This window comes from Quercus suber, unplaced genomic scaffold (genome assembly GCF_002906115.3).
Source record: "Quercus suber isolate HL8 unplaced genomic scaffold, Cork oak 2.0 scaffold_47, whole genome shotgun sequence".
NCBI lineage: Eukaryota > Viridiplantae > Streptophyta > Magnoliopsida > Fagales > Fagaceae > Quercus > Quercus suber.
This window is the reverse complement of record NW_027069512.1, coordinates 923,839-943,455: the sequence shown is the minus strand read 5'-3', so window position 1 is coordinate 943,455 and position 19,617 is coordinate 923,839. Positions and strand designations below refer to the sequence as shown.

General features: G+C 34.6%; 2 protein-coding genes and 1 pseudogene across 2 annotated transcripts; 1 reads left to right on the top strand and 2 right to left on the bottom strand.

Annotated features, from left to right (window-relative positions):
* Positions 1 to 2,401: 2,401 nt before the first annotated feature.
* LOC112033801 (L-type lectin-domain containing receptor kinase IV.2-like) lies at positions 2,402 to 4,831 on the bottom strand (annotated as a pseudogene).
* Positions 4,832 to 11,396: 6,565 nt separating this feature from the next.
* Positions 11,397 to 13,115, top strand: LOC112030337 (uncharacterized). The gene has a single exon (XM_065771699.1). The coding sequence runs from the start codon at positions 11,397 to 11,399 to the stop codon at positions 13,113 to 13,115; it is 1,719 nt and encodes a 572-aa protein (XP_065627771.1).
* Positions 13,116 to 18,265: 5,150 nt separating this feature from the next.
* Positions 18,266 to 19,252, bottom strand: LOC112026304 (L-type lectin-domain containing receptor kinase SIT2). The gene has a single exon (XM_065771698.1). The coding sequence runs from the start codon at positions 19,250 to 19,252 to the stop codon at positions 18,542 to 18,544; it is 711 nt and encodes a 236-aa protein (XP_065627770.1). The 3' UTR covers positions 18,266 to 18,541.
* Positions 19,253 to 19,617: the final 365 nt, after the last annotated feature.

Here is a 19,617-nt window from a genome sequence, read left to right as displayed (position 1 = left end):
GTAGAGCCGATTGTTGAGCAAATCAATATGCTTGATGGTTTCACAGGAAAACTTTGATTTGGATGCCACTAAGAGTTCCATCAGGTGTTGTTAGTTACTTGTTATCTTTCCTAGTGTTATGACATTCAAGACTATCATGAGATTCATTAAATTTTTAGTAGAGTGATGCTTGTATTGTTTGTTAAAAATGTTCTCGAGGGGATGAAAGCATGTTGCTCTGCCCAGCTGACATGAAATAAACGTTGCTCCTGCATTCACATATCTACAAGTCTATATTTAGTTATATTACTTTCTTCTTGATATTTAGTAGGTCGATAATTGATGAAGGCCCGTACAGATATTTAAGATCAATTGTATGCTTTATTCTTCCACCTTAAATTTTTAGTTTATTTTTTTATTTATTTGGACTTGATATAAAATTTGACACAGTACCCTTTTTAGTTTACTAATTCTTAATTTAGTTTTCACACAAAAACAATTTCTATACGTACTAGTATAATCATGCTTACTTCTTTTTTATAGAGTTTGCCTGTAATTGTACTTGGTTTTATTATCTATTCAAGAAGCTCACAATTTGGGATTTGTTTTAGACAAGTAAAACTATGAATATTAATTTGCTTCCACTTTACATGCAGAACTTTCTGTTTTGATTAAAATGTCATTTTTTTTTTTAAATTTGTAACGTGTATACATTAACATGTCGTATTGAATATTTTCACTTTATTTTTGTTCGAGGAAAATCAACAAATCTGGAGGCTCTATGACGCATATTTCTCTCCACCATTGCTAAATTTTGTGTGTCAAGTAATGTGGCGTTGCTTTGTATTAAGAAGGAAGATGGGAGCTTTTCTCCTCTTACTTTTATTCCAGTCAAATATCTCTCTCTCTCTCTCTCTCTCTCTCTCTCTCTTTTATTTTTTGTTTATATTGTATTTTTCTCTTGATGATCAGGGTCTTCAACAAAAACTTGGCCAAAAAAAAAAGCCAATTAGAAACATATCCGGAAGTTTGGAGATGGTAAGCAATATGTAAAAGGTTTTGGAGAACTAGAGAAGCTCTGCTACAAAATAGTTTTATAGACACTCCATGGTGGTGCTGGTAAGTGAATAAAAAAAGGTAAGAAGCAAAGGTAACCACTGAATTTTAAAGGAGGTTGGAGATGAGAACTTAAATGTAAGTGTTACCTAGATGGCATGGCTTAACAATTCCTATTGAGTAAACTGTTTGTAAATGTATGTCATCATGCTTTATTGTTATAACTATAATCAACTATGCAATGGTCTAATGTTTTTGGTGTATGAGACAAATTATATATGATATATCAATGACTTGTTCTCCATCACTATATTTTGGTTATTTATTCTTTTGCTTATGTTGGTGTTTAATTCTACTTTTGTTTTTTTGGTTCCTCTCACGCTTCTTTTATTTGATCACTGTTGTTTGGTTGCTTGGAAAAAGATCAAAAAATAAAATTCTTGTGAGTGTGTGGCTAACCATTACATGTGACAGGACATATTAAAGAGTGGAGTATTGCCCAAATTACAAGGAGTGGAGTATCGTCCCTCATTCAAGGGAAAATTGCTTTTTAGCCTTAATGTTTGAACTATGTAGCGAAATAGCCTCTTTTTCAAACTATGTAGCAAAATACACCTATGTTTTAGAACTTGATATTGCTAAGGTCAAGTTCTATGTCGAGTTCTGCCTAGAACTCGACATTAGCAATGTCGAGTTCTATGCATATTTTAAGTGGAACTCTACACAAAATTTCAAAAAAAAATCTAAGTGGCAAAATACGCATATAACTTGACATTGCTAATGTCCAGGCAAAACTGAACATCGACAATGTTGAGTTCTAAAATAAGAGTATTTTGCTACAAAGCTTGAAAGGGTACTGTTTGGCTACATTCCAAAATTAAGGCTAAATAGCCATTTTTCCCCACATTTCCCTACTTCCTATCAAATGTATGCTCATATATGGATTGAAGAACAATTACTAGTAGTGTATTTGTGATGATGCAATACATTTAATAAATAAATGTTATTTAGGAATAGAAAATTTCCTTTCTTACCTTTTGATTCCCTGAGAGAGTGATTATCTTGACTTCGATAATTGAGAAATTGTTTCATCATGTGCATATATATCATACATTCATGCAAAACTTTTCCACATATTTGTGTAGGTTAGTGACTAGTTAATTTAAAAATAGATGATTTTTATATTCATGGATGATGCCTTCTTAAAGGATAGCAATCACTGGCTATGGGCTTTTAGTAAGCTGAAATTTAATGAGACACCTAATCTAGTTTCCGCAATTCCCTACTTAAATATTGATCTATAGAACTTGTTACATCGGAATCAATCTTATTTTAGTATTGTTTAGAGGATAAGTAGACTAACTAAATGCAGTTTCTATATTAAGCCAAACAAACTGTATACATCATATTCTTCAAAATTTACTCTTTTCTCTTCTCTCCACTCCCAAGCAATCAGTAGGTTTTCTATTTTCCACCAGTTGATTTGGTCCCAACCATTAATCCATGGTCTATATGGCCCATAGCATGAAACAAACTAATTCAGCGACCATTTATGAGGATTGAATCATTGCTAGACAAGGAAGCAGCAGATGCCTTGCCAGATGATGAAGGAAACGACAATAAGAAATCATGCTCTTCATTACCTTTAAATGTACCAAAAAAAAGTACTTACATCCGGTAATTCTAGTAGATTGGCATTGCCATCCAAAAACTACATCACTTGCCTCATGCTAGGCCTAGCTACTGGCACTAAGTGTGAGCAAAGCAGGCCTATTTCAAAACCAATTCCATTTCCTCCACCACATAATTACCTTCCAATCTAGGATCACTAGCATCAAGGATAGCTCCTCTTCTCCAGCACTCAAACACCCAGTCAACCAAAATTATGTCTTCGGTCAGTACTTGTAGCCCTACAGGCCGCCTTCCACATGCCACCTCAAGCATGAAAGCCCCAAAAGAAAACACATCAGTGCAAGTGGTTTCCCTTCTTGTTCTACTAATCTCTGGAGCCAAATAACCTACAGTTCCAACCACATGGGTGGTTTAAGGATTCGTACCATGATCATATAATCTGGCAAGGCCAAAATCACCTAGCCTTCCATTCAATTCAGCATCTAATGGAACATTGCTTGCTTTTACATCTCTGTGTAGAACAACCTATTCCCATTCTTCGTGGAGGTAAAGAAGGCCAGATGCTACACCTTTGATGATTTGAAATCGTTGAAACCAGCTAAGGTTTGGTTTTTCATTGCTATACAAGAACTTGTCAAGGCTTCCGTTGGACATATAATCATAGACCAAGAGGAGTTCTCCTCTTCGCCTGCAATATCCCAGGAGCTGGACCAGGTTCCTGTGCCTCAATCTTCCCATGCTAATAATCTCAGCTACAAATTCCTTCATCCCTTGTTTGGAATTATGGGAGACTCTCTTGACTGCAATTTGTACATTGGAAGAAGGAAGTATTCCTCTATAAACGTTTCCAAAACCTCCTGCTCCAAGAAGCTCTTTGTCTGAGAAACCCTTGGTTGCTTTGTAGAGATTCTTATAGATGAACCGGTGAGGACCATACTCCCTTTCCCAATCTTCACGTATTTCTTCATATTTCTTCCTTCTTATAATGTAAGCAGCTCCAGTGATTGTTATTAGCACAAGTGTCACTGCTATGACAAAAACCATGATCATTAGTCAGGGTATCTGTTTTGTTTTCCTTTGTCGAGGAAGTGAAGGAAGCTTCGAAACATCAAGGCTTTGTGCTTGTCCACTGCTATTAAAGCTCCATCCAAGAATATACTGGTCACTTGGAGCACGGGAACCAGTAGTTGCAGAGAAACCAACATACATAGATTCCAAGAGATATTGAGACAGATCAATGGGTTTTGACATGAGAGGCCTGTTTGGTTTTGGGATTCTGGTTGGGGCTAGTGTTACATTTAGTTTTCCGCTTAATCATAGTCTATCCAAAGATGCATTGGATTCCCACTTGTGAGCTCCAAGCTTATATTCTTCCCTTCTTTTTTGGAAAAATACATTGCAGGAGCTAATTCAGTTGAGTTCAGACTATTCACATCAATTCCCACATGGATTCTATCAATATCTCCAAATTCTGGGTTCAGAATAGTATCAAGCTCAATGGCCAAAATGTGGTTCACAGGAAGGCCATCATTTGAAGAATTGAAGAGTCCCAGATACTGATTTCCTCCAGCTTGGATAAAGTTCCACGATGGACTGATGGTGAACGTCATGCCGTGACCACCACCATTACTTGGCACTTGTGGAGCAATGGCAAATACAAAGTTTGTAGAAAATGAAAGAGATAGAGTTGAACCTGAGGAAGTTGTGTTGAATTTTAAAGGAAATTGGTAGAAAACATGACCAACTTGGGGGGATGAAATGTTCTTGCTATTGGTTAGCTGCAGCAGACCATTGCTGAGAAGTTGAGCAGTGCCATCAAGATGCAGCTTGGCTGGATGGAATCCATGGTTGATGAATTGGTTTTCATTTTGCGCAAAGGCCAGGGGAATATTGGAAACATAGAAAATTATCAGGAAATGAAGTGATACAAGGATTGTAGCCATTGGGAAAAGTTGAAAAAGGCCCATTTTTCTGAAGAGAGGGGTTTTGGCTTGATTAAGAGTCACTTGACTGAGAGAGATATGTCTTCTTCTTTTCCCAAGTTTAACACCAGTATCTGTGTTATTATAGTTATGGGATAACAGAACAATTGACTCACAAAGAAGATAGTGTGTCTAGTCAAGTGGGAACTGTGATTGGAAAAGAAGCTCTAGTGTAAACTTAAGAAAAAGAAAAAGGGTAATGATGCATATACGTATGTTAGTATACATGTATATACATATACATAGATGAATGAACACTATTTGATGACAAAACTTTTTTTTCCCCTCCCTTTTGGGCTCAAAAAATCATTTTTGCAAAAAAAAAAGCGGCACAACAGCTATGGCTGGAGGTGTCCCCTGCTATGTACAGTGCAATATCCCCACATGAACAGTGAGAAAAGACATGTGCACAAAAAGTGGCAATGGACAACCCCTTTTATGCAGAAAGTTTCTTTAGGCCCGAACCTTTTTCAAAACAATGTCCATGGTTGACTAGTTTTCCCTTCGTGTGTGATATTGGTGCCTACAATTGAATGACCTTTTGCACGCATAAAAAAGTAACAATGGGCAGCCCAATTATGCAGAAAAATCCCTTTTATGCAGAAAATTTCTTTTATGCAGAGAACTCTTTTATGCAGAAAATTCTTTTATGCAGAAAAATCCCTTTTATGCAGAAAATTCTTCTATGCAGAAAATTCTTTTATGCAGAAAAATCCCTTTCAGAAAATTCTTTTATGCAGAAAAATCCCTTGTATGCAGAAAATTCCTTTTATGCAGAAAATTCATTCATGCAGAAAATTCATTTATGCAGAAAAATCCCTTTTCTGCAGAAAATTCTTTTATGCAGAAAAATTTTCTTTTATGCAGAAAAATTTCTTTTGGGCATGAACCTTTTGCAAGACAATGTCCATAGTTAACTAATCCTTCTTTCGTGTGTAGTATCGGTACCTACAATTGAATGACCTTTTGCATGCATAAAAAAGTAACAATGGGCAGCCCCTTTTATGCAGAAAAATCCCTTTTATGCGGAAAATTTCTTTTAAGCATGAACCTTTTACAAAACAATGTCCATGGTTGACTAGTCTTTCCTTTGCATGTGATATTGGTACCTACAATTGAATGACCTTTTGCACAAGTAATAACAACACTTATAACTGAACAAATCACAACTAAATAAGTTTTTCTATAGCTGAATGAGTTTGCATACATGAATAGTAACATTGCCTACCGCTAGGAGAGTTTTTTTCCCCCTATTACATGGACAAAAAAAAAAAAAAGAAGTCTTTATGACTAGAGAGTCTCAAAACATGTCGTAACATATTAGATACATATTACATCCCAATAGAGTTGCCCACTAGAAAATGAACTAAAAGCATGAGTAGCCTAATCCAATAAGCAGCCAAAGGTTTCCGCAGAGGAGGAGCCACCGCTGGTGGGTAAGGACAACATGATAGAATCTTTTGACTTGTCAAAAAGGATAGTTTCGCTGATTTTGCTACAATTTCTTTCTCTAAATCTGCAATCTTCACCGCAAGCTCAGTCAACTTCAGCTCACCATCACGAACTTTCAAGATAAGTCATTATATCGCTATCTTTAAATTTATATTGAGTATATGTTACTCTACTATGCTCATATCACTCAGTACAAATTACTTTAATATTATATCACATTCATCAGTCAATTAAAATTATCACGTTAAATATATATTACTTTATCTTTGTCATTATTGCAACCATTGATCGAAAATTGTTATGTGAAACGTATTGTTTGTTTCAACCATTGTTATGCTTCTTATATCTTGGAATTTGTCTATTTTGTAGGCATAAAACCCATGAGAATTTTCATCCCAATATAGAAGCCCGAATCATCCAAGAAATTCAATAACTCCTTATCGCTGGAATCAACAATCTTGTTCTAATCAATAAAAGAAAATTTTTCTGAATCATCCACTGAACCAAGCAAATTGGAGGTCATCTAAGAAGCTTTATTATCACCATCAAAGCCCATTACTAAATGGCAACATCAAGCCCAATTTTTATTGGCAACATCAAAGCCCAGCTTTCGCTGGCTATATCAAAAGCCCAATTCTCATTAGTAATAACAAAAGCCCAATTCTCATTGGCAACGTCAAAGCCCATTACTAAATGGCACCATCAAAGCCCATTACTAAATGGCAACATCAAGCCCAATTTTCATTGGCAACATCAAAAACTCAGTTTTCGCTGGCAACATCAAAAACCTAATTCTCATTGGCAACATCAAAGCTCAGTTTTCGCTGGTAATATCAAAAGCCCAATTCTCATTAGCAACATCAAAAACTCAATTTTCGTTGGCGACATCAAAAAACCCCATTCTTATTGGCAAAATCAAAAGCCCAAGCTAACTACTTAGCACTATTTTATCAAAAAGCCCTAGGATATTAATACTTGGCAAATATTATATTATAAAGAGCCCAATTACTATTTTTGGCAAGCCATCATTTCAAAAAATCCAAAATCACTTTACAAAAATATTATATTTTGCTCAAAAGTTAATAATCTTTGGCAAAACATTTTTTTTTTCTTTTTTTTAACAAACGCATTATACTTGAAGCCCAAAGCTAATAACCTTTGGCAAATTAATTTTCCTAAACAAGTATATAAGCTAATGAATCATGGAAAATATTTATACCATATTATCTATCTTATGAAATAACACCATTCATTTTTCCAAAACCCATGGCAAACATATATCAAGCCCATGGAGAAATGTGAGTATGTGTCATTAATAATCAAGCCCACAGAAATTATATTCAAGACCTATGGCAATTTTATTTATCTTGTAAACCCATGGAAAATATTCATAAAAATCCATGGAAAATTATATTATCAAAGTAATTACTTATTCGATGATTATAAGGCCCACGGTAATTATCTTAAACCCCTTGGCAATTATTATTTACCTTGCTATTTCACAAAAACACATAAAAGATTCAAATAAAATTATATTATGATAATTACTTATCTTATATTACTAACATTTAAAGCCCAAGACTAATAATACTTGGCAATATCTTAAGCCCAAGGTTAATAATACTTGGCAAATACTATATTACAAATATTTGAAACCCAATAATGAACATTTTTTTTTATAAGCTCTTAAACGCATAGCTATAATTTATGCCATATTATAAACCCATTGAATCTATTTTGTAAAACCCTTGGCAACTATTTATGTTACGTAACACTATTCATTTTTCCAAAACCCATGGCAAACATACATCAAGCCCATGGAGAATTATGAATTTGTGTTACTAACGTTTAAGCCCATGGAAATTATATTTAAAACTTATGGCAATTAATTTTAACTATTTATTTTATTTAACACTATTCATCTTTCCAAAACCCATGACAAACATATATCAAGCCCAGGGAGAATTATGAATATGTGTTATTAATATCTAAGACCATAAAAGTTTTTACCTTAAAATCTATAGCAATTATATTAAAAACTTATGACACTTCTTTACTTTGTACTTTATTATAAATCCATGGAACTTACCTTAATAAAACCCATGGTAAGCATTTATCTTATATCACATTATTTATCTCTCTACCATTCAAAAGCCCATGGAAATTATTTTAAACCCCGTGGCAATTAATATTTACCTTACTATTTTACAAAACCCATGGAAATCATGATAAAAAATATATATATATTATCATGAAAATTATAATTATTTATCTTATGTTATATTATTTATCCCGTTAACATTCAAAGTCCAAGACCAATAATACTTGGCACCATTTTATCAGAAGCCCAATACTACTTGGCAATATTTTGAAGCGCAATATCATTTGGCAAACATTATTGTAAAGTCTTAAAAGTCCAAGACTAATAATACTTGGCAAATAAATTATTTCAAATATCTTACTAAAAGCCCGAAACTAATAATATTTGGCAACATAGATTTCCTAACATATATGTACTTATCTATACCACAAGATTTATATAAAAACTTAGTAACTATTTATCTTATGTAACACTATTCGTCTTTCCAAAACCCATGGTAAGCATACATCAAGCCCATAGAGAAATATGAACTTGTGTTACTAATATTCAAAACTCATAGAAGTCATATTTGAAATCTACAACAATTTCTTTTATTTTTACAAACCCATGGCACACATTTGTCAAAAGCCCATGAAAAACTATATTAATAGATAATTATTTATTCTATAATTACACTAAATAATAAAAGCCCATGATTCAAGTCCAAGGCAAAACTATTTTATCAATGGAATTCAATCCCATAATCAAAACCCATGGTTCAAGTCCATGGCGAATTATTTATCAAAGCCCAAGCCCAAAAAATGCTTGGCAATATCTTTTCAAAAGCCCAAATACAACTTGGCAATATTTTAAAAGCCCATGATTCAAGTTCATGGCAAAGTCATTTATCAATGGAATTCAATCCCATAATCAAAGCCCATGGTTCAAACCCATGGCAAATTAGTTAACAAAGCTCACACAATTAAGAAAAAATAGTCAAATAGTGCAGCAGTGGTACCTGCAGCAAATCTATGCTCATCCAATGCCCTTCTACACTCGGGGGCTTGATTCACTAATCCAAAGGATTTCATTTCTGGAGCTATAATAACGCCTTAAAATGTATACTTGTTATATATTTATGTGGGCGTTATCTCCTTATTACTATGCTAAATTTGAATAATTAAGTCATGATTTATATTAGTCCCTATTATTTATCTTTACATAATTTCTTGAATAAGATGCTATTCATTGTGTGTAATTTTCTACTTTCAGGAAATCATGTAAGAAAGATGAGTTTACAGGAATTTGTGAGAGTAAGGAGGCTAAACTAGAATTAAAGTGGAGCTAAAGGACCATGCCTAAATGTCTAAGGAGGTGTAGTTGGAGTGCTTGGATCATCTAACATGATTGGAAACTTCAAATAAGGAAAGAAATCAAAGAGGCAGAATCTGAAAAAGAAAAATCTGATTTGAGCACTGATCAGTATTTTAGGCGTATCTCTCTCCACAAAAATCCAATTGACACAAGGCCAGATGGGATGGAACCGTGACTTAAATATCTACAACCTTTCATTTTGAGTTTTTCGAAATTCTCAATTTTTGAAGGCCGAAATTAACTCACAATTTACTGCTGTAAACCTGGACAGAAATTAAAATAGTGAAAATTTTTATTTTCTTTGGACACTTAGACATTAGGGTTTGGAAGGGAGGCGGTGTAGAACGAATTTTGGCAGAGAAAACCTTGTATTTTTCTTTCTCTAATGGTAGCCTAAACTCTTTGCTAGGGCTAGGAGTTATGTTTCTTCTATATGGTATAAATATTCAATGTGATTCTTTCTAAAATTTTATCCACGACATATTTGATTGTTCAATTAGATTTCTTTTGATGCATTAGTTCTTCTATACTTTCAATAAGTTCAATCATGTTTTTCTTATTGTTTAGATGAATTTTTAATAGTTTCAAATACAAATCAGGTTTTAAAGTGAATGAGTTTTTTCTAAAAACTTTTCTAATCGCATTATTAATCGAGGTTATCATGCGTTCTTGAATTATCTCAGTTCAACCGAATCATAAGTTTTTAATTGTATAAGAACAATCATTTATAAAATATATATTTTCTTAGATCACAAAGAATCTCATATCGATATAGGGAAACACCTCAATGCCCTGGTATTTACATTATTGATTTAAATCAGTTTTTATTCTTATTCTTGTTAACAATCACCAAGCAAAATTACTTTTCTTCTTCACCCAAATTGTTATTTAATTATATCGTCTTTGAATTTACCCTACTCCTTACGGTTCAACCTCGGTACCCCGAGAATTATATTGCTACGATCTCTTGCACTTGGGAGTGAGCAAGTAATTTTGGCGTCATTGCCGGGGAGCTGTTGCATGTTCAAAGGCAATTTTTTTTGGAGTAAAGCATAGCTGGTGGAAATTCTTCTATTGGTAACTTCGTTCCATTTTTTTTTTTTTTTTTTTTTATTGTGTATTCATTGTTGCACGAGCATTTGGGTTAGAAACAAGAAAGGCAGACTAGAAGTTTTTGAAACTTACTTTGGTAATCTTTTTGACACACCTTCACCTTCACCTTCTTCATCAATCATGGGTGATGAAACACGTAATAATCATGAGGAGAATAGAAGAACTATGTATGAATTGTTGCATCCCACACAAAATTCTATTCCTTCATACATCATGTTTCCACCTAATGCACAACATGTAGAACTGAAACAAGGTTTATTAGCAATACTTTTTGACTTTAGGGGACAAGAAAATGAAAATCCTTATGTCCATGTTAGAGCTTTTGAAGAGGTAATTAGTAGTTTCTATGCGCAAAATGTTATTGAGACTACTAAATTACGTTTCTTTCCTTTTTCTCTTAAGGATAAGGCAGGAAGTTGGCTTTACACCTTGAAACCTAGGTCTATAAGTAGTTGGGGGGAGATGACCAAAGAGTTTTTTAGAAACACTTTCATCCCCACAAAGTACAGCAAGTAAAAAGAAGGATAGCTAGTTTTGTCCAAGGAGAAAATGAGACCTTATACCAAGCTTGGGAAAGGTACAAAGATCTTTTCAATTTCTACCCAACTCATGGGTATGAAGATTGGAGGTTGGTTAGCTATTTTTATGAAGGACTTACACCTAGGGACTGACAGTTTGTTCAACTCTCATACGAAAGGGACTTTTTATAAAAAGAACCCGAAGATGCAATGGATTATCTTGATGAGATAGCTGAAAACTCTATCACATGGACTAGACCTAGCCCTATGGACTCCACTGATAGGACTAGAACTAACACTACCACTTCTAGTAGAACTGTTTTCAAGTTGAGGGAAGATGATAACATGAGTGCAAAAATCAGCATGTTAACTAAAGAAATTAAGGCACTCAAAATAAAAGGAAGTAAGAGTGTTAGTGCTACCTTTAGAGAGGACCCAATAGATGTGTGTAAAATCTATCATGAGATAAACCATGCTACAAATGAATGTGCATCACTTTCATCATTCTTAAATGTGCCAGAAGAACAAGTACATTCATTTAATTCATATTGGCCAAATAATTCTTCATATTCTAACAATTATAACCCAAATATGCGAAACCATCCATATTTGAGTTATAAGAGTGACAATATGTTGAATCCTCCTGCTCCAAGGAATTTTAATTCACCACATGCATCATCATTATCATCATCTAGAACTTCCTTGGAGGATGCACTTAGTACTTTCATTCAAAGGCAAAATAAGCAAAATCAAAAGTTTGAATCCATGCTCACTAGGCTAGATGAAGAGGTAAGAGAGACCAGGAGTCATATAACTAGGCTTACAAATTCATTGAGTGGGATAGAGAGAGGGAAGCTTCCTTCCCAGACTCAACCCAATCCCATCAATCAAAACCTAAAAATTGGCTCTAAGGATAAACATGAGGAAGTAAAAGCTGTAACCATTTTGAGGAGTGGTAAAGAGATTAATAAAAATTCTTCTTTAGTAACTAAGAAATCTAAGGAGACCTCAGTTGAAAAAGAGAAGGATGAATCTAAGTCACTTGGATTTGGTGAATTTGAACAATGCCCAATCCCTCCACCATTTCCACAAGCCTTAAAATTACCTAGGAAATTGGACACCATATCTGAGATATTAGAGCATTTGCATCAAGTCAAGATAAATTTGCCATTATTGCATGTTATTAAGCAAGTGTCTACGTATGCCAAGGTAATTAAGGACCTATGCACCATCAAGAGAAAGCATCATGTGAAGAAAATTGTATTCCTAACAGAACAGGTAAGTACAGTTATCCAACATAAGACCCCACTAAAGTATAAGGATCCAGGTTGTCCTACAATCTCTTGTACTATTGGAGATTACATCATGGAGCATGCATTGCTAGATCTTGGGGCAAGTGTTAATTTGATCCCTTTAAGCATATATCAAAAACTTGGACTTGGTGAGTTAAAACCTACTTTAGTAACTTTACAGTTGGCTGACCGCTCTATAAGGGAATCAAGAGGGATTGTTAAGGATGTGTTGGTGAAAATTGAACAATTTTATTATCCTGTTGATTTTATTGTTCTAGATTACCAATCTATTTTACATCCTAGTGTTCATACCCCTATTATTTTGGGTAGACATTTTCTTGCCACAGCTAATACTTTAATTAATTGCAAGAATGGAAGGATGCAACTCACTTTTGGTTCCATGACTTTGGAGCTAAACATATTTCATGTGGCTAAACAACCACATGAGGATGATGACTGTGCTTATGTGAACCTCATTGGGGTGGTGGTTCAAGAAGAGTTTAATAAGAATTATTTTTCTGATCCTCATGAAATTCTTCTTAATAATTTTGTTAGTTCTTATGATTTAGAATGTGATATTCATGTATCTGAAAATTTTTCTTTGTTGGATTCCTCACAGATTTTGGAAGAACAATAGATGATGGCAATTAATAAAGGATGGAAGCCTTGCTTTAAGGAGCTACTAGAAAATGAAAAAAAAAGCTCATGCATTCAAGTGAAGAGGCACCACAGTTGGAGTTTAAGCTGCTACTCAGTGGTCTTAAATATACATATTTAGGCCCAGGTAAGTTAAAACCTAGGTAGGATGGCCCTTTCATTGTAAGGGAAGTGTTTAACTACGGAGTTGTAGTAGTTGAGGACCATAAAGATGGTAGGATTTTGAAAATAAATGGACAAAGGTTAAAACCATTCTTTGGGGGAGTTATACCAGAGGAGGAGACTATGTCATTGGAGATCCTTGCCTATTGGGATGCTACGTGAACTCAGAAAGAGTCTTATGAAGTTGTACCATATTTGTTTTAATTTTCTTTTCTTTCTATTTTCTTTTTCTTTTTGCCTTTTGTTTTTGTTTTTGTTTTGTTATTATTTTTCTTTTGTGAGTTAACATTTGCAGGTGTGAAAGAAATTTCAAAAAAAAAAAAAAAATTAATTGCTTAAGGTAACTTCTTCCCTTTATATTTGAATTTATTTTGGCTTTGATACATTAAGGACAATGCAATATTTTAGTTGGGGGGAGAGGTCTACACATTTTGCTGCACCTTGCATGATTTTTTTTTTCTTTCTTTTTGGTTGTAACTTTTCAATTCTTATTTTTTTTTTTTTTTTTTTTTTTTTCCTTGAATTTGAATGCAAAAGAGTTATAAGCTTTATTTTTATATCATATGATGGAATGAATAATGTTGATACTACTACTGAGTTTAAAGTCCAACTTGATCCTAAAGGTGCATGGCTGGTATGTGTTTAGGACAAAAACTAGGGATGAGAATGGTATTAACCTCATGTTTTCAGGAATTCAACATCCTTTCCAATAGATCTTTTTCTATTGTTTTAGCGGCTGTTTTTGTATACACATGTGATATTCCTAAAACTTTTTATTTCCTTTTTGTTCACATGTGATTTGAAGAGAGAAACCATTACTTCTATGTGTGTTCTTTCAGAGTATTGATGACTTAAGAGAGGTTTTGGAGTAGAGGCTTTAATCTAGATTATTCTTGGTCTATGCATGTTTGGAAAAACCGGTTTGATTGGATGGGCTATGCACACACACACTCCAAAATAAAGCCAGTGAAACCTCTTTAATATGATGAATAGTATCCCAACTCAAAATTGAAAGTTCATTTGTATGATATAATGATAAAGTAGACTAACATTTGCTGCAAGAATTTTTAGGAAACCTTTGACTTTTGTGGGTAGAGTCACTACAAACTCTCACGAGAGTAAACTCGTCCACTAGAGTGACCTAGGGGTTCAAAGACTTGCTGCACATGGGAAGTGCAGTTGTGTAGCCTATGAAAGTGGCTTGTATTTTAGTTTTAATTTTTCACTTTTAGAGACACGGGTGCTTTGTGGATTGCTAGGGACTAGCAACATTTAAGTTGGGGGGTGTGATAACGCCTTAAAATGTATATTTGTTATATATTTATGCGGGCGTTATCTCCTTATTACTATGCTTAATTTGTATAATTAAGTCATGATTTTTATTAGTCCCTATTATTTATTTTTACATAATTTATTGAATAAGATGCTATTCATTGTGTGTAATTTTCTACTTTCAGGAAATCATGTGAGAAAGATGAGTTTATAGGAATTTGTGAGAGTATGGAGGCCAAACTAGAATTAAAGTGGAGCTAAAGGACCATGCCTAAATGTCTAAGGAGGTGCAGCTGGAGTGTTTGGATCATCTAACATGATTGGAAGTTTCAAATAAGGAAAGAAATCAAAGAGGTAGAATCTGAAAAGGAAAAATCTGATTTGAGCACTGATCAGTATTTTGGGCATATCTCTCTTGACAAAAATCCAATTGACACAAGGCTAGATGGGTTGGAACCATGACTTAAATATTTACAATTTTCCAGTTTTGACTTTTTCGAAATTCTCAATGTTTGATGGCCAAAATTAACTCACAAGTTACTGCTGTAAACCTGGACGGAAATTAAAATAGTGAAAATTTTTATTTTCTTTGGACACTTAGACATTAGGGTTTGGAAGGGAGGCGATGTAGAACAAATTTTGGCAGAGAAAACCTTGTATTTTTCTTTCTCTAATGCCAGCCTAAACTCTTTGCTAGGGCTAGGAGTTATGTTTCTTCTATATGGTATGAATATTCAATGTGATTCTTTCTAGGATTTTATCCACGGCATATTTGATTGTTCAATTAGATTTCTTTTGATGTATAAGTTCTTTCATGCTTTCAATAAGTTTAATTATGTTTTTCTTATTGTTTAGATGAATTTCTAATAGTTTCAAATAGAAATCAAGTTTTAAAGTAATGAGTTTTTCTGAAAACTTTTCTAACCGCATTATTAATCGAGGTTATCATGCGTTCTTGAATTGTCTCAGTTGAACCAAATCATAAGTTTTTAATTGTATAAGAACAATCAATTATAAAATATATATTTTCTTAGATCACAAAGAATCTCATATCGATATAGAGAAACACCCCGATGCCTTGGTATTTACATTATTGATTTAAATCAGTTTTTATTCTTATTATTGTTAACAATCACCATGCAAAATTACTTTTCTTCTTCACCCAAATTGTTATTTAATTATATTGTCTTTGAACTTACCCTGCTCCTTGTGGTTCGACCTCGGTACTCCGAGAATTATATTGCTACGATCTCCTACACTTGGGAGTAAGCAAGCAAGCTACAATTAGGTATTGATCAAAAAAGTATCAAATATGTCAATAGAGGCACTTCCACTACATAACTCTATTGATCCAGCAATGGCCAATCTCTTTCAAGAAACATCTTCACTCGTGCATGCCCTTGCAAAACAAGCCCTTGCAAAACAAGCCCTTGCAAAGCAAGCCCATGCACTCGGAGGGCTAAATGTTAAGGACAAATTTTTCACACCACATGGCTTCATTTTATTGGCGACTCGCACCACGTCAAAACTATCATGAATTTTGGAAAAATCTCTTCTAAAGCCCAAAAGAGCCCATATTTACACACAAAAAATGCGTCAAAGCCCATGGTTCAAGTTCATAGCACATCATCTCATTTTTGGCTCATGATCCAAGCTCACGAGTCTCATCAGGAGAATTTTGGGTGTCATAGTTTGGAGGGTCAAGAAGTATATTCAGTAAAACTCCAATGGTTCAAAGTTAATAAAGGAAAGCATGTTACTTGGCATGTCTTCTCCAATTCCCTGAATTCTGACGGGTCAGTGTGTAATAGGTAACATTTGGTAAGCCTCTCATATCACATGACACTTAAAAATGATAAAACTCTCTATGCTCTTTACATAAAAATTAATGTACATCATATGATATAAGTTTTAAAATATAATTATATTATTATTTTCATATAAATCAATTCTAAGCACATGGCTAAATATACATTAGTATCTCATATCTAGCATTAAATGCTCTCCTTACTCTCCAAGATTTGGTTAAAATACAAAAAGACCATTTTTACATCTCTAAGACTTCATCAAACATCAACCAACTAGTCTATTACTTACCAAAATTATATATGGACTAAACATATAATTTTTCAAGTGAGGAAACTTAGCCGAAAATACCAATAACAACTCCAAAGGAAGCTACAACAACTTTTGCAAAAGCTGCAACAGCTCTAGTGGAAGCTAAAATAGCTCCAGTGGAAGCTGAAACAGCTTCTGCAGAAGATGTAACAGCTCTAACAGAAGCTGTAGAAGCTCCAGCAGGTTGACACATGTCCTAAAATGATGTCATTTGCCCATTAATGCCTAATCCCAGCAGCTGTCTGTCAGAAACAAAAGGATCCCACAAAGTTTATCTTGCCATTTTTAGCCAAACCATGACTTTAATGCCAAATATTTTTTCCTCCTAACAAGGTGTCATTTGGATGACATCTTTCAGCTGTAACAGCCGTGATTGACAGCTGTTACAACTATAACATTAGCCTTAAAGTCACTAGCTTTCTTTTTTTGCCTAAAAAACAAAGTTCCACCAATGAGACCACTTACTTTGCCAAGGATTTTTCCCTATTTGCTAATTTTCTCTTCAACTAAGTTCTGATCTAGTTACATACTTGGCTCTATATAAAGAGGACCAAGCTACACATTAAAGGGGAGACCAATCCATCCCTCTTTCACCCTCTTATGCAAAAACTTCACTCATTTTGCTGCCGTCTTCAAAGGATAAGTTCCGACAGCACCGCGGTGGATGGGCTAGAGCTTGTTACCAACTCCGACGGTCTAGTGGTAGCTTCGAAGGTGATTAATCACTTTTTCTCTGCTGGGTTTTTCTCTAACAGTCACATGGCATTAAATGGAAGCTCCTCTGATGGGTTCAACTCCATGATGATTCCAGGTAAGACCGACATGGCAAATTCACAACTCTCGAAGGGTATTTTCTTAATCTTCCAACACTGCTGAATACCCACCAACTCATCCCACATGTGACCCCTCTCAATATTCTCATTTGGGCCATACACCCCTGAGCATGCCCATATAAAACCGTCACCCACCCCTTGCCACTTTACCGAAGCTGAGAAAGTACCAACCATAACACATTTGACTGAAAAGAGCCCAGAACAGTTTGGCCCAAAGAGGGACCCAACCTTTGATCCCGTGACCCATTGGAAGGACCCACCCCTCTTTTCTTAGCTCTCTTTCTCTTTTGTAATTAATCTGTTGTTTGGTTTTCTTTTTTGTTTCTTCTGTTTTCTTCTTCTTGTATTTTCTGGGTTTGCTCTACGTTTTTCATGCATAAAGTAGCCATTCATATATATAACATTCTTACTTATAAAAAAATAATAATAATAATTACTAGTAGTGTATTTGTGATGATGAAATACATTTTATAAATAAATGTTATTTAGGAATAGAAAAATTTCCCTTTCTTACCTTTTGATTCCCTGAGAGAGTGATTATTTTGACTTCAACAATTGAGAAACTATTTCATCAGTGTATATATATCATACATTCATGCAAAACTTTTCCGAACATTTGTGTAGGTTAGTGACTAGTTAATTTAAAAATAGATGATTTTTATATTCACGGATGATTCCTTCTTAAAGGATAGCAATCACTGGCTATGGGCTTTTAGTAAGCTGAAATTTAATGAGACACCTAATCTAGTTTCTACAATTCCCTACTTAAATATTGATCTATAGAACTTGTTACATCAGAATCTATCTTATTTTAGTATTGGTTAGAGGATAAGTAGACTACTAACTAAATGCAGTTTCTATATTAAGCCAAACAAACTGTATACATCACATTCTTCAAAATTTACTCTTTTCTCTTCTCTCCACCCCAAAGCAATCAGTAGGCTTTCTATTTGCCACCAGTTGATTTGGTCTCAACCATTAATTGATGGTCTACATGACCCATAGCATGAAACAAACTTATTCAGCGACCATTTGTGAGGATTGAATCAGTGCTAGACAAGGAGGCAGCAGAACCCATCGACAATAAGAAATCATGCTCTTCATTACCTTTAAATATACCAAAAAAAGTACTTCCATCTGGTAATTCTGGTAGATTGGCATTGCCATCCAAAAATTGCATCACTTGCCTCATGCTAGGCCTAGCTGTTGGCACTGAGTGTGAGCAAAGCAGGCCTAATTTCAAAACCAATTCTATTTCCTCCACCACATAATTACCTTCCAATCTAGGATCACTAGCATCAAGGATAGCTCCTCTTCTCCAGCACTCAAACACCCAGTCAACCAAAATTATGTCTTCGGTCAGTCCTTGTAGCCCTACAGGTCGCCTTCCACATGCCACCTCAAGCATGAAAGCCCCAAAAGAAAACACATCAGTGCAAGTGGTTGCCCTTCTTGTTCTAATAATCTCTGGAGCCAAATAACCTACAGTCCCAACCACATGGGTGGTTTGGGGATTCGTACCGTGGTCATATAATCTGGCAAGGCCAAAATCACCTAGCCTTCCATTCAATTCAGCATCTAATAGAACATTGCTTGCTTTTACATCTCTGTGTAGAACAACCTGTTCCCATTCTTCATGGAGGTAAAGAAGGCCAGATGCTACACCTTTGATGATTCGAAATCGTTGAAACCAGCTAAGGTTTGGTTTTTCATTGCTATAATTGGTTTTCATTTTGAGCAAAGGCCAGGGGAATATTGGAAACATAGAAAATTATCAGGAAATGAAGTGATACAAGGATTGTAGCCATTGGGAAAAGTTGAAAAAGGCCCATTTTTCTGAAGAGAGGTGTTTAGGCTTGATTAAGAGTCACTTGACTCAGAGAGATATGTCTTCTTCTTTGCCCAAGTTTAACACCAGTATCTGTTTTATTATAGTTATGGGATAACAACAATTGACTCACAAAGAAGATAGTGTGTCTAGTCAAGTAGGAACTGTGATTGGAAAAGAAGCTCTAGTGTAAATTTAAGAAAAATGCAATCCTGGTCATCCATGTTTTTTTTAAGTATGATGAAAAATTGTTTCTTGGTGCATACACA